The 16,114-nt window shown below is 33.6% G+C and overlaps 1 protein-coding gene across 1 annotated transcript in view; it reads left to right on the top strand.

Moving 5' to 3' along the window:
• PTPRN2 (protein tyrosine phosphatase receptor type N2) overlaps window positions 1-16,114 on the top strand; it is a 1,447,381-nt gene that overhangs the window by 1,429,308 nt on the left and 1,959 nt on the right. The window contains exon 22 of the mRNA XM_031937732.1: window positions 4,896-4,969. Coding sequence (XP_031793592.1) covers window positions 4,896-4,969 — 74 coding nt within the window. The remainder of the gene's footprint in view (window positions 1-4,895; window positions 4,970-16,114) is intronic.

The raw sequence follows: 16,114 nt of genomic DNA, 5'->3' as shown, positions 1-16,114 counted from the left end.
TTTACAAAGAAAATTGCAAATATTTGTTCTCCAGGCTTTTGGATTTAGATAGATAACTCTGGTAAGAACTAAAAGTATAGATATTCTTCATTTCAAATAAATTCAAACTCTATAGGCTTCAGAACTCTCATAATTAAGAAGTAAGATTTTCAAAGATCACAAAATGTTTGAGCTATAAAGGGCCTTAAATAATCTAGCCATTTTTATGTCAAACTTGTGAAGCTTATGGATCCCTTCTGAAAATAATGTTTATAAATGCCTAAAGTAAAATACAGAGAATTACAAATAAACATTAATCATTTAGACAAGGACTCAAGCATTCAGTAAATATCAGACCAACATGTACAGCAGTTTGTTCCATTTTAACCCTTTTCTGAATGTTTCCATTTACTTATTGTAGTATTGTTGTTGCTAGTGCTGTATGCATGTGTGTTATAACATGCTTCACATCTATGATTTTACAATGTAAGCTAATGGGAAAAAATCGCCTACAGATGACTTTGCCAAATAATATCTGTTATGTAATGCAAGAGAAAACTGCAAAGTGTAAATACATTATGAAATAAAAGTAGTATATCAAACACTTGTCAAGGGTAAAAGTAATCAGTGGGTACTACCTAATGCTTAGCACACCGTGGTAATAAGTAGAAAAGGAAAGGAGTCCAAATTTGGTGGTCATGGATCTGTATTCAAATACTGGCTTTATTTATTTCCTGATTTATGTGACACCAAACAAGTCATTAACTTGTGCAGGGCCTTCATTTCCTCATCTGTAAAATAAGAGGGTTGGATTAGAAGGCTACAAAGATCCTAAAGCAACCTTATATTTCATCTTAACTTCCTGAGAGCTATTTTTTTCATTGTAATAAAAGATCTCTGGGATGAATGAACTTTGTCTCATTGAATATAACATGAGAGCTGGCTTGAAAATAACAAAAACTAGGGAGAAAATGCCCCTACTATGAAAAAAAAAAAACTTTGGTGTTTTTTTCATGCAGTTGAATACATACAAGAAAATTAGAAAACAAAATAATACATAACAGGCAAGTTGTTCATAAAATAATTTTATAAAATACTTTTAAGTAATTGGTTGTATTATAAACCAACTCACTGTTAACAGTCTTTACAATGACTTATTTTTACTTTTGTCCATAATTTCTATTTAATCTCAAACCTTTTTCTTAATGATCTTTTTGATGATGATCAAGAGATAGAATGTTAAGATGCCTAGAATCCTTGCCACCTATGGCCAACATAGTATTATGGCAAGAAAATATGCCCTATGAATAATTAACCAATAAGCTTACCTTAAAAAAAATAAACACTATCATAGTGAATTCACAAATTCCATGGATCAGGAACTTAAAAGAGATAGAGATCAGTAGCATCTGAAGTCTGAGAAGGAAGAAGTAGAAAGTGAAGGAAGGAGTAAAATGAAAGGAAGAGGTATCCATAGCAATACCAAGTGTGAATAAAGAAAAATAGAAAATGACTATCTCTAATTGGACTATTCTGGTCCTTCCTGGAATTCAGATTGTCTTCATTATTTGTCAGCATTTTTTTTAAATGAAACATACATATGGAAATTTATTTTGTTTTTTACCTCTTAATCACTGACATTGTTCATTTTTTAGCTAACCAAATAGTGCTCAAAATTTACTCCAGAAAAAGCCAATTGGGTGGGGAGTATACTCAAGAACTGAGCACCATTATCATTTTACTATCTTTGCTATCCAGGTAAAATAGGAAAGCATTTAACATATTAAAGTTCTCATGAACCTATAATTCAGTCCATTTAATATTAAATCTATGATAGTGCTAATATTTATCCAATGAGAAGCTTTCCTCGGCATGGTATCAAAACATTATATTTTATTGATTCTTGGTTTTATGTTCTCACTGATTAGAATGTTTGGAATGTACATGGTCCCATAACCAAAACATTTCATACTGTTGAACTAAAACAATACATCTTTCTTTTAATACAGGAGTTTTATCTTTCTTAAAACCAGTATGTTTTCTGAACAAAATGAATTCTTCATGTAATTATTACTGTAATCACACTCAGGAGGATGATTACTTAAGTAGGGAGAAACCATTCAAGTGAGGTTGCCTCTTGTATTAGATGCCTTGTTTGGCTTTCTAAAACATCATTTAAAATTATTGTCTTCTATTTCTGCCTTAGCAGAATATTTTAGATAATTTTTAATAAGTAGATTTCCCTAAATATAAAAGAACTTTTAGATATTAATAACCTAGAGAGAAATGGCAGCCAAATGGCTCTCTGGACAAAGTGATGGGTCTGGAGTTAGGAAGACTTCTTCCTGGGTTCAAATCTGGTCTCAGACACCAACTATATTTGGGCAAGTCACTTAACTTTGTTTGCTTCAGTTTCCTCATCTGTAAAATGAACTGGAGAAGGGAATGGCAAACCATTCCAGTATTTTTGCCAAGAAAACCTCAAAGGGGGTTATAAAGAGTTGGAAACAACTGAATGGGAGCGAAAAGGGTATCTAGAGAGAATCTAGAGGAAATTGTCCAGAATGATGAAAATATCAAAATCATGTCATACAGGTTAAGATGATTGATAATATGTTACCTATGTTGACAATATTTTCCATGCTAACTTAACTATATTCATTGTTGGAAACTGAAACATTGTTTACTTCTATTAAGTCCACTTAATATTGGTTTGCTTTTTTTCAATTTGGTCAAATATATATATAGTGAGGAGTCATTATCTTCATAGTGTCACTCAGATCACTCCCTCTCCATATTTACTACCATTATCCTCATTCAGTGCCTCTTTCTCAAAATTCCCTCTCTTTCCCACCCTCCATTAATCCACTGTGCACACCATAAATCAGATTAATCCTGTAAAGCACAATTTGAATTAAGTTGTCTCCCTGCTAGTGAACTTTCTCAGTTATCAAAGTCATTGAATAATAGTTTTGGTTTTTTCATCTTAATATAAGTTTAAAGTATTAGAGATCATTTTGTTAAACACTCAAAAAAATGAAGTCCAGAGAAGTGAAGTAGCAAGATTAGGAATCAGAGGCTATGATAAATTCAAATCCTAGCCCTGTCCTTTATTCCCAGAGTGAATTTAAGGAAGTCATTTAATCTATGTGAACCTTTGTTCTGTGATATGGCAAATGAGAGAGTTGGGTTAGAAGTCTTCCAACATCCATTTCAACTTGAAATCTGTGATGATTCTAAGTGGTTTGCTCAAAGCATCCCAGTGACATAAATGGAGCTAGAACCCAATAGCAAGAACCTAACTCCCAATGCAATCCTAGCTTTGCTTTCAGGATTTTCAATCCTGGTTGGAAAATAACATTTCCTTGCTTTCTGCTCCTCTGTGGTCCAGTTTCAAAGTATTCTCTATTCCAAGGATACCAGAGATAAACATTTATATAGCATCTACTATATATGTCAGATACTCTGGGAAACACTTTACAAATATTGTCTCATTTGATCCTAACATCCTGGAAGGTAGGTGTTGTCATTATCCTCATTTTACACCCGAGGAAGATGAGGTAAAACAAAATTAAGTGATTTGCCAGAGTCATGCAATTAGTAAATATCTGAAGCTAGATTTGAATTCAAATCTTCCTGGCTCCAGGCTCAGTATTCTATCCACTATTCCACCTAGTCATGAAGCTTTCCCTAATCCACCCAGCTAGAGAGAGTTGATCTTTTCCTCTTCTGATTTCTGTAGTATTTTCTATCATTCATTTACTATTTGTGTGCCTGTCATATCTTCTCTACAATACTGTGAGATCACAGAAAGCAGGAACCACATCTTAGTCTTTTTCCTCCTAATTTCCCATACTGCCTGACACACAATAAAATATTTGTTGAATTGATAAATTATATATATATATATATATATTTATATATATATACATATATATTGAAATGATGGATTTTAATAAAATGGCTTCTCTATATATGGTCATTCTACATAAAATATATATCAATTCTAGTGATTTTTTTTGGTGTTAATGCTATATAGTTGATGTAACTGTGATCATTTTCTCCTTTCTTAAATGTTAGAAGGTAGAAGGGGAAGGCAAGGACAATTCCTTTATTGTTTTTTATTTAATAGTATTTTTTTCCGAATTTCATGTAAAGATAGTTTTCAACATTCATAGTTATTTTGAACTCCATATTTTTCTCCTTCTTTGTCTTCTTTCCTCTCTCCTCCCTAAAAGAGCAAGTAATCTGATATAGATTATATATGTACAATCATGTTAAACATATCTAAACATTAGTCATCATCAAAGAATATTTAAAACAAAAGAGAAAAACCATGAGAAAGAAAAAACCAAAAACAACCCTCCCAAAAAATGAAAATAGTATGTTTCAATTTGCACTCATACTCCATAGTGCTTTCTTAGCATTTTCCATTATGAATCCCTTAGAATTGAAGGGCGACTACTTTACAAGATTAGTTCTAAAGTTTAAAAGATTTGGATGTCTCTCACTTTTGTTTTCTTTTGGTGGAAAAATTCTGCTCGGACTGAATTAAACTCTGACACACTGCTTTGTATGATTCAAACCATTCTTTTAAATGCTTCCCATTTAAATAAATAAGGATAATTTTAGTTCTGATAAATATGTTCTCCTAACGGTAAGTATCTGTATAAGCATCTTATACCAATTTTTTTGTCCAAGATTTTTTGAATTAATGCTAATCAAAGCTGCCCTCGCCTCTTATTTTTCTATATGAACACAGAAATTGCAGCTGCCTGCCAAGTCTGCTGAGGGATGAATGTAATAATTTTCAATTGGACTGTTAGCCCAAAGGGAACCCCGATAGCAGGAGATTGACAGATGCAGCATGGATTATCTTGTGCTCTGAAATCAGCCCAATTTGTGGTTTGTTGCAGGTGCTAAAGAGATTGATATTGCTGCTACCCTGGAGCACTTGAGGGACCAGAGGCCAGGCATGGTCCAGACAAAGGTACTGTCAATAAATCCACTGGGATTTAAAATACATTAAAAGTCTCTCAATGTAGTTGTTTTCTTGATAGAAGAGAGACCTGTGCTCTAATTTGCTATAGGTCACCAGCTTATTACTCTGCTTTGACTATCTACCCATCCAGGTTTATTTATGATTAAAAGAAACATTTAGTCCACTTTCTTATAGTATTTGTTGATGATTCTAATAATAACTCTGACATCTATCCTGATTAACTTATACTACCATGTTTTGGTAGTATCCATCGATATCCATCAATATAAGCATCCCCTTCATCAGTGTTGAGTTCCCATCCAATGTTGTGAGTCTCTGGATGTTTTTACATTTTTACAGATACCAAATGAAGTTTTTGGGCTGAGATTAATTTATGATATGATATGTAATAAGGTATAATATAACATGATGTGATGTAAGATAAGATTAAATGTGGTATGTTTATAATATAATATAACATAATATAGCAGCAAATAAAACTAAACCACTACAAAGAATAAGAATAATTCTTGCTATCTACTTAGTCTTACAAAGCTTTCTGAAGAAATTTCAAGTAACTAAATTAGGGGAGCATGAGACAATAAATATGTAATTCACAGAAATATAATAAGAAGCAAATGAGTTAGGTACATAAAGTGCTACATAAATGTCACCTATTATTTTTGCTACATTCTGCTTTTATGAGAGAGAGGTAAATGACAAAACAATTTAATATCAGAAACTTGGGATTTAAAACAATAATAATAGCATACATACACACACACATACACACACACACGCACAACAAAACAACAACAAAAAAACACAACTTTGTATTAACTTTCTTGAGCTCCATGTGCATTTATTCCAATCTCTTATATGTTCAGTATTATTATATACAGTCATATACAGGGAACACACACAAAGGAGCTAAGAAAGAAAACTAGCATCTCCCCTGCAAATACACACACACACACCACTTTAAAATGTCATGTCTTAAAAAAAGTGCTTAAGTCATAAAATATGGATTATTTCCTCTCTCAAAGCCTATCTGGCACTTAGAATAGTTAATGTTTGCAAAGAAGACTTGAAATCATAAAAAAGATGTTAGTGCTAAATTCCTAAAAGGATTTAAACCTTTAGATATACATGTATTTTTTCATATGTGTACTTACATGCACATACATGTATGGTTATGTTTGTGTGTATACATGTATGCACAAAGATACAAATTAAAAATTGCCGTAAAGTCAGGTACACAGAATTCTTGGATTCCTTTTTGATTCCCTAATGATATTCTCTAACTTTAAACTCCTTATACCTTCCTATACCTCATTTTTTCCCATCATAAAAAATGGGAATTTTTATAAGACTTGAAATTCCTTACTATCAAAAAAATAAAAAATAAAAAATAAAAAAAAAAAGAAATTCCTTACTATCCTAAGATCTTGTCAAACCAAATTAAGTGATTAGAATGAATGCTATCATGAATGCTAACAGTGTTTTACAGTTCCCAACGTGCTTTCCTTACAAAACCTTATGAAGCAGGAATAGCAAGTAATGCTATTTTCCATTTTTAAATTGGAGGAGTTGAATGATTTAACTCATGGACAAACAACAAATGATGTAGCTAGGACTTGGTGTAGCAGTCTTCCACATCCAATGCTCTTTATATTACATTTGATTCTCTGCTAATATATATAAATCCTGAAGGAAGTAAGAAGCAATATGTTTGTTGAATCTGAATTCTAGGCCTTTTTATATTAAATGATTTATTAAAAATTTAATATTAAATATTCATATAATTAACTTTGGTTAGTAATTATTTACACTTAAATTAATTTGTATTCATTTCAATACACAGAGTATCATCACTTTAATAATTTAAATTAAATTTAAAGTTAATATTAATTTTGATACATAAAGTATCACAGCTTTGCAATTAGTGAGAACTAAGTAGGTCATGTAATGCATAGAGTAGGACTTCTGCAACTTTTTCCATGTGCAATCTCTCTTCCCCTGAGAAATTTTTATGTGATCCCAGGTATGTAGGTGTGTATAGAAATTAAACATTTACCAATAATAGATCATAATTTCATGATCGCCACATTTAATTATGGGATCACAATCCACAATTAAGAAGCTGGGTCATAGAAGATTTTAGTTCAAATTTTGCCTCAGCAAAACCTATTTTTTTCCTGGACAAGTCATTTAATCTGTTTCAAACCTCAGTTTCCTCATCTGTAAAATGGAAGTAATAATAGCACCTACTGCCCAGGATTGATGAAAGCATCAAGTACAGTACTATACATAAAACACTTTGTAAACCTTAAAAGACTGTAAAAATGTTAATTATTGTTTTCCTTTTTTTTCAATTATTACCTGTAAGACACTCACAAGGACAATTTGTCCATTAATTCTAACTTATCTTTACTTTTTTATCCTCTGAAGAGCTCTATTCTTATAGTTCAGTTTTTTCATTTTGTATTATTTCATCAATATCTTTGCATTGTTCTTTCTAGTTCTTGGTCTTGATGACATTATAATATTAGATTATATTAATATACCATAATTAATTTAGTCATTCTCTTATGTGGGATATTTAGATTACTTCTGGTTTTGTTGTTGTTATTGTTGTTTTTTTACAGTTATATCTAATGCTGCTAACAATATTTTTTAACGGTTTTCTTTTTTCCCTTTTCCCAACAGTGGTGAGATTACAGGGTCAAAAGATATAATTATTTTTGTAATTTTTACTGCAAACTTCCATATCAGTTTCCAAAAATATTGTTTTATTAGCAATAAATGAAGGTGTCATCCAAATATTATCATTATTAGGATCTGTTTCTTGGAATAAAAGAATGTTTAATATCCAAAGAAAATAATGTTCTTAAAAGTTAGCATATTTTAAGAGTATCTCATCCAAGTCCAAATTAAAGAACCTTTGCCAGATAGAAACAAATATAACTGGGTAACCTAAATTTCAGTAAGACTTGTTTACTCCCTCACTATATGACCTTGAGCAAACAGATCTGTTAAAGTCTTTGTCTATATGGAACATCTAGTGAAGATTAACAAAACAGTAGAGTTGCTAACGCTCTGCCATCCCTCTCTCTCCTTGTCCACTCCCACCAAAAAAGCAATTAATAGCAAAATAGTGACTCTTATTATTGCAAATGAGGAGTCTGATTTTCTCATGGGGGCAACTCTTAATTATCTGCAACCAAATCTACTAAGTGAAGTATCCACAGAAAATTTTTACTTCCCAATTGACTTCTTCCTTCCTTTCCTTTCAGCAGAGGCTAACTCCCATACTTTTTCCACCTTCTAATACCAATTGGTATATGCCCAAGGGATGAAAGCAAATTTTAGTACCAACATCAGGAAGACATGTTCTGCAAAAAAGAAAAATATAATCATATAATACATTCCAAAGGCAGAAATAAGAAGCTCTTTACTACTCAGCATCACATCATCCAGTATTCACTATTAAATGGTATTTCTTCTTATTTATAGTACAATACTTATTGATGTTCAAGAAGATGGCGCTAAGGCACTGCACAGGTCTCAAGTTCTTTCTGAATCATCAAAGAAAGATGACACTGGGTTGTTCAGAGTGGGTTTTTTTTACATTGTGTTTAACTGTACTCTAATTCTTCAATGTGATAATTTCCTATTGCCTTAATTTTTGTGGATGACAGAGAACTTATTATATATGACTTTTGAATTATTAATATCATAGCTTAGACAATTGAGATTTGGCAGTTTCAAAAAAATATGTAAATTCAGGTATTGGGATAAAAGGGGACAAAAGTATTGTAATCTGAAGCAAATTGCTACATTTTGGTTTAAGATTTCTTTCCCCATTCAATCCCATGAAATCTGAATTTTCTTTTCCAACATCAATTTTTTAAAATTATCAAATTAGTGAATTGTTCTAAGTATTTTGTCATATGGGCCAGAAGGAGATAGTTTTAGGCAGTTTATTTGGCTATATTAAAACAAATCTCATGTTTGTGTGTGTGTTTTTAACTACAGAAAAGGGACTGAATATGCAACTTGGTGTGGACTATAAAACTGCAAATTAAAGTCATTTTAGAAAAGTCATCCATAAGGAGTTCCCTGAGCAAAGGAATGCTTCTGATAGTAAATTAAAAACTGCTATTTTTTGGTTAGGTTAGGAACAAGAATGTGTCATTTAAATATGCTTAATTATGTCAGTGTCCTAGAGTTCATGTGCTACAGTGGATTTGGAAGGAACTTATTAAAAAAAAAAAAGTCCTTCACTTGCTATTTGGGAAGTTGGGAAAGTCACATATCCTCCCTAAGTCTCAGTTTTCTCACCTATAAATGAAAGGAATGGCATCAGAGAGAGTGTTTTAAAGGTCCCTTCCAATTTGAAAGCAATGACATATAATGTGAGATCTCTACTTTTGTCTAAATGGGTAAAACACCACAAAACAGATCATAGCCCACATATAGCTTGGTGAAAAATAGTCTTTGAGAGTTGCTGAGTCTACAAAATTCTTCACTTCGAGATCAGAGTAGCAATGGACAACTGAAAGAGGGCTCCATTTGGAATCAGAAGTCCTAAATTTGAATTCTGACTTTGCCACTTGTTACTGTAGTGATTGTACACAAGTCACTAGGTGCTCTTTCTTTGCCTATAAATGAGATGGTTGGATAACATCCAAGGTTCTCCCAAGGACAAATCACAAATCTTTGATGCCTCCAAGTTTATCAGCCTCCTTACCCCAGAATCTTGATCTCTACACTACCTATCCACCTTCATACTCCATATGCTAACATTCATTGATCTGGCCATAATTTCCTTTCCTTTCATCTCTCCCTGAACCTTGCCCCTTCCAAATCGTCAATCCCCCCTTGCCTAGCCAGATCATCAAACTTGCTCTCTTTCATTTTCCTCCCTTCAAAATCTTGACCTTTATTTAAACAGTTATACTCTCTTCCCTATCCATTGCCCGGCTGACATTCATTCAAAAGTACATTAGATTACTGTCCCTATATGCCTTCTCTTCTTTCCCTTGTGTTGCAGAATGCCATTGGAGAAAACTATCCAATGAACTGCTGCCAGTTCTCTCTCATCCCCATGTTCACACTTCAAATCAGGTCTCACTTTGTCCTTCTTTGTTCCAGTCTTGGAGGAGAAGGTGCCTTTATTGTGATGACAAACCTTGTATGTTTTTATCCCATCTTTTCTCATCTTCTTTAAGGTTATCTTTTTCAATTATTCCTCTCTCTTTTTGATTTTCAGCCCTTTGTCTTTTGTGCTTTCTTGTGGTATGTGACATTACTGACTACCCTCTCTTTATGGATACCCCAATCTTCTCTTGGGTCTTCTTGACCAATTTTTGCCATGGTTCTCTTCCTACCTGACTTTTCAGTCTTTCTCAGTCTGCTTTGCAGGATCATAATCCATTCCCCACCCCTTGTACGTGGGTTACTTCAGGACTGCCACAGGTGGCCTCCTACCACTGTGGCTCCTGCTCCTTCTTCCTCTCTTTCCTCACTACAAGCTTAGGAATTCAACTGTTAACTATGAAGATGACTATCAAATCTCCATAAAGAGCCCTTATCTTTCTTCTGAGCTTTGGTACCACATCACAAGACATCTGGTAAATAGCTTTGCAAATATGTCCCATAAGCATTTCAAACTCAACATTTTCTATATAGAACTCATCTTTTTCTCTTGAAAGCAGTTCTCCCAATTTCTCCTTATTAAAGATATCATCATTACTCCAGTCACTCAAGTTTCAGAGCTATCTTTGACTTCCCCCACTCGTCCACAGGTGAAACCACTCACCAAGTCTTGCTGGATTTTACTTCCTTGACATCTCTCACATCTTTCCTCTTCTTTTTACTCATGTGGACCACATGAGTTCAGGTCTTTACCACCTCTCCCCTGGATTATTGTTTCTAAATTAGTCTTTTTTTTAATATACATTCTATATACCCTCTAGACAGTTGACAAATTAGGAATCTAAAGCATAGACCTAGCCCAGCCGCTGTACCTCTCAAGAATCTCCATCCCAAGTTGTCTCTAGGACAAAATAAAAATTCTTCTGTTTCATATTTTATGTTTTTCACAGTCTGACTCTAGCCATCTTTCTAGACTGATTGCATTTCCCTTCACACATCCTACAATCTAGTCAAACTGGCCTCCTTGTAATCTCCCATACATGGCATTCTATTTGCTATATTTGAAGAGTGCACTCTATACACTTTTTGGAAAGCCTAACTTCATTTAAGGCTCAGACCAAGTGCCATATTGTTCAAAAGGTCCTTAGTGAGTCTCATAGTTATACATTCCTCAAGTCACTTGATAGATAGATATAGACGTAGATTGCTTATGCCTATTTAAAGAGAGATATGTATCTCTCCATATATGTGTGTGTGTGTTTAAACATACACATACATACACATATTTTGTGTATATATATATATATATGTATATGTATATATAAATTCAAAAGTATTAGAAGTGATAAGTAAATTCAGGACATAATCCAGGACAGACACTTAGAGATAGAAAGAGAGGAAAGTGAGAAGAGAGAGAGACAGAGAGAGATAGAGAGAGACAGAGACAGACAGAAAGAGACAGACAGATTATAGAGAGGGGGAGAGAGGAAGAGAGAGAGAGAGGGAGAGATTGAGAGAGACAGAGAGAGAGACAGTCAGATACAGAAAAAGAGAGACAGAGACAGAGACAGAGAGATCTCCTGGATTTACCTCCCTTTGAATATACTGTTCTCCTCTTCCCTCCCAAGTGGAATCCAAGTTTCTTGAGAGAATGGACTATATCACTTTTGAATGTGTATCTCTAGAACTTAGTAGTGTCATGTATATAGAAAGTGTTTAACAATTATATTGATTGCTTCGTGATCCTATTTTAATTTAGCTGAGTAGCTCCTTAGACAAAAGGAATATAGACTATCAAAGTCTTTTCTGCTTGTTGGAAACTGCTAGTGCTTGTATCCTATTAACATGATCTTTAAAAATCCAGGGACATTTACTTCCATGGCACAGTAAAGCTTTAGAGTAGAACATTAGTATGTGATATTATATTTTATTGTTACTTCATTACAATTATAGCTATCTTTATCAAGGAAATCACTTTGCTTCTCTGAGATAGTTATAGATCAATAAGTACTCCTTGAGAATCTATTATGTATCATAAACTCTGCTGCATGCCATGAGACATAAAAAGTATAAAAAAGTCTATGATATACAATCCCATCCCTTAATAAATATAGACACACAAAAAACTTTAAGAACAGTATAATATTATGCAAGAGATGTCACAAGGCACTCTGTGAAATTGTTAACACAATTTCAGCTGTACTACACTTCTAACATTCACAAAAAAGATTTTATTTTTAGGAAAGAGAAAAAAATTACAGGACATAGTTAAAATAACATGCATCAATAGAAAAATGTACCTCTTCTTTAAGATATAGATCATATAAACAAATTCTTCCTTCCTTTCCCATTAGTGTATTTCTGTAAAAGTGACCATTTTAAATCAGAGTCCTTAACTTTCTTCCTTTGGGTTTATTCCGTTTTAATTTATTATTTTTTATTTTTTCATCAATTAAATTCAAGCCAACTCACTAGTTTGTTCCAAGGCCAAGATATTATTGTATGTTCACTTTTATTGAACAATATCCTCTATGACAGAAACCCTTTTGGAAAACTCTTAGAAAGAAAAACATACACACATGAGACAATGTCTTCAGCACCATTTCTTCATGATTTTCTCTTCTGACTGTAATCTCCTTTCGTTTCTTCTGCAGCTTTACCCACATCTCCAATTAATCTAAATCTTCCAAATATTCCTGTCATCAGCAACATTCACTAATGAGTTTTCTATTCCTCTAATGATCATCCTACATCCTTGTGCATTCCAAGAAATTCTGATTTTTTTCCTTCCCCATTTACTCTGGCCATCTTCCTGTTCCCAACCATGAATGCAAAGAAATTCTATGTCATTATTTTCCTTTTCATATCCATGCCTTGTCTGCAACAGAGACCCTAGTCTTTGACTACTGGAAACCAAGAGAGAACCAATTGAACTGTTCTGGCTTATTTTCTTGAAGAAGAAATGATTTCATCGCCCTGAGAAGGAGGGTATAATTTATAGAATCTTTGAAGGAGATGTTGTTCCCCTCCAAAATGAAAGATACTTCCAACATCAATCTCTCTCACCAGAACCCCATCAAAAATATTTTTAACATGGAAACTGTGATCTGTGCTAATATTTAGCATTCCATAAAGTCATGTAAATCAATCAATAAGCATTTATTAAGGACCTACTATCTCAAACATTGTTCTGAGTGCTGGGATATAAATTCAAAAATGAAATAATCCTTCAAGGAGCTTAACAATCTTGTATTAAAGTAACATATACACATGTATGTGTATTATCAGCATACAAAATCCATAAAAAGTAAATACAAAGTTAGCTATGGAATATTGCTCTAGGTTCCTTTAGCCTTTTTAAAGTTTGTTTCTTAGGAATGAATATTATCATGTAACTAAAATGCTATAAATGTGAACTAAAATTGTCTGTTGATTTGAATCCTTCCCTGTGATGAACCAGAGTAAATGAACTGAAAATATCTTCCTTCCTCTCTCCTCTTTCCCATTCCCTTATATACTACAGGTTTTGACCCACTGATTTTTAGTGTATTTCAGTTAAACATCTACAAACTGTTCCTGTGGGGATATGTAATCAAAAAGTAAATATAAGAACCCTTTACCAAAGGAGCTTAATTTTAATTTCAATTTCAATTCACACCTTGTTAATATATTTTGCATAAAAAATATCAACCCATTTCCTAATTTCCTACTTAATTGTCAAATAATCAAATTCTTGACTGGTTTTGAGATCCTTTCCATTCTCAGACATTATAAAAACCAGGTGGCCTCAAATCCTTTCCATCCAGATGACCTCTTGTTCTTCTAAAATTGGATTTGGGCCAAGTCTGAGTCAGGATGACATTTTGTCATTCTTCCAAGGCTATGTTTTGTTCTTTAATTAGACTTTATCTATACACACTTCCTATTCAGTGCTTTCTTAAAAATAAATTCCCATTGCAAAAAAATTTATTGAAATCTAGAACTTCATCACTCTCTAATTCACACACCCCAGTTGTTCTTTATCCCTAAAGTTGCTTACTGAGAGTAGTTGATAACTCTTAGAAAGTAGACCACTAAAGAAATTTTTTCCTTGTTCACAGCCCCAATCTAAGATAACATTTCCCAACCAAGAGGAAGCCCATTCCATTCTGCTTCATTTGGAACTATTATCTGCCCCTTCCTCCTGAAGACTTTCTTTTTTATGAACATTCATGACATGACTTTTCCTGATTGTCCTCCTACCTACTTGACTGCTTCTTCTCAGTCTCCTTTGATGGTTCATCATTCATATCATACTCCCTAATTGTGGGATTCTCCACCAAGGCTCTTATCTAGCAGCACTTCTCTTCTTTTTCTATATCTCTAAGTGACCTACAAAACTCCCATCCTGGGATGAGAAGGAGTCATAGCAATGACTCCGAGGACTATTTATACAATCCCATTCTCTCTTTCTTGAGTTTCATTCTTGCTTCAACATTTGCCTATTGGATATCTCAAATTTGGTGCATCTGAAAAAGAACTCATTACCTTTCCCCCTACATTCAAGTCTCTTTAGCACCATTTTTCCAGTTTCCCAGGTTTGCAACCATGTACATTATTCCTCACTCTCCCTCCTTCAGAATCAGTTGTCAAAACTCGTCATTTCTATATCCACAGCATCTCACTTCTCTCCTTTTCTCTCTACTCCCACAGCTACCAGTATACTTCAGTCCCTCAACCATTCTCCCAAGATTATTGCAACCACTTCCTAATTGTACTCTTCCTTCAAGTCTTCCTCCTTCAGTCCATCCCACACTACTGCCAAAGGGACTTTCCTTTTATCTAATCTGACCATGTCAACTCTCCCACACAATTCATTCTCTTGAACTTAACTATTGTCTTCCAAGTCTATAAGGACTTCTCCATCCTTATTTTCCTTTCTTCTTAACTCTCTGCAGTATGGCTTTCAACTTTTTCATTCCACTGAAACTATTTTTGCCAATATTACCAATGATCTCATCATCAACAAATCTCCTGGCCTTTTTATATTTCTCATCCTTTTTTATTTCTCTGGAACCTTTGACATAACTAATCACCCCCTTTTCCTTGATCCATCCTTTTCTAGATTTTCTTGCTCTCTCCTGGCTCTCCTTATTTCATTACATCTCAGTCTTCTCTGATGAATCTTCTTCCAAGTCATTCCCACAAATGATAGATGTCCCCAAAAGTTCTGTCCTGATCCCTTTTCTCTTCTCCTACTATTCATTTTATTTAATGATTTCATCAGCTTCCATGGTGAGATGAGAGTATATAAGATGATTCTCAGATCTATTTGTGCAACCCTAACTTCTTTCCTGACCTCTAGTCAGGAACCTACAATTGCTTATTGAAAATCATAGATGTCATGATGTCTTGGATGCATCTTAAACTCGACATGTCCAAAAATGAACTTAATATCTTTCCCCTGATAATCTTCTTCCTACCTTTTCTATTATTGTTGAGATTATCACCATCTTCTCAGTCACTCAGGCTTACAACCTAGACATTATTTTCAGTTCCTTTGCAATCAGTGATACTGGCTTCTTGTTGCTGCCATAGTTCATTCCAACTCCATATATATTCATTGGCTTTCCTTATTTCTGGACTTCTCTACCTCCTCAATTCTGCTTCATGACTTCATTTCTTTCATTTCCCAGCTAAAATTCTACATTCTAGGAGAGTTTTCCTGTACCCCCCTTAATGTTGATGATGCCTTCCTTTAGGACATCTCCAATTCATCCTGTATGTATCTTGTTTATACTTATTGTTTTCATAGTATAATATTCTCCATGTTTTTTGCTTTTTTAAAATATTCCCAGCATTTAGGACAGTGCCTGGTACACAGTAAGTACTTAATAAATGCTTGTTGACTTCTGTCACACCATTTGTGAGCTATTCTTTAGAGAGAGTTGAGGTATTCTTGTTGACCTGAATTAGCTCTATCTTGTGATATTTTCTGTAATTGCCATAAAACAT

The sequence above is a fragment of the Sarcophilus harrisii genome, chromosome 5 (genome assembly GCF_902635505.1).
Source record: "Sarcophilus harrisii chromosome 5, mSarHar1.11, whole genome shotgun sequence".
Lineage (NCBI taxonomy): Eukaryota > Metazoa > Chordata > Mammalia > Dasyuromorphia > Dasyuridae > Sarcophilus > Sarcophilus harrisii.
Note: the sequence above shows the minus strand (reverse complement) of the source record. Positions and strands in the feature narration are given on the sequence as shown.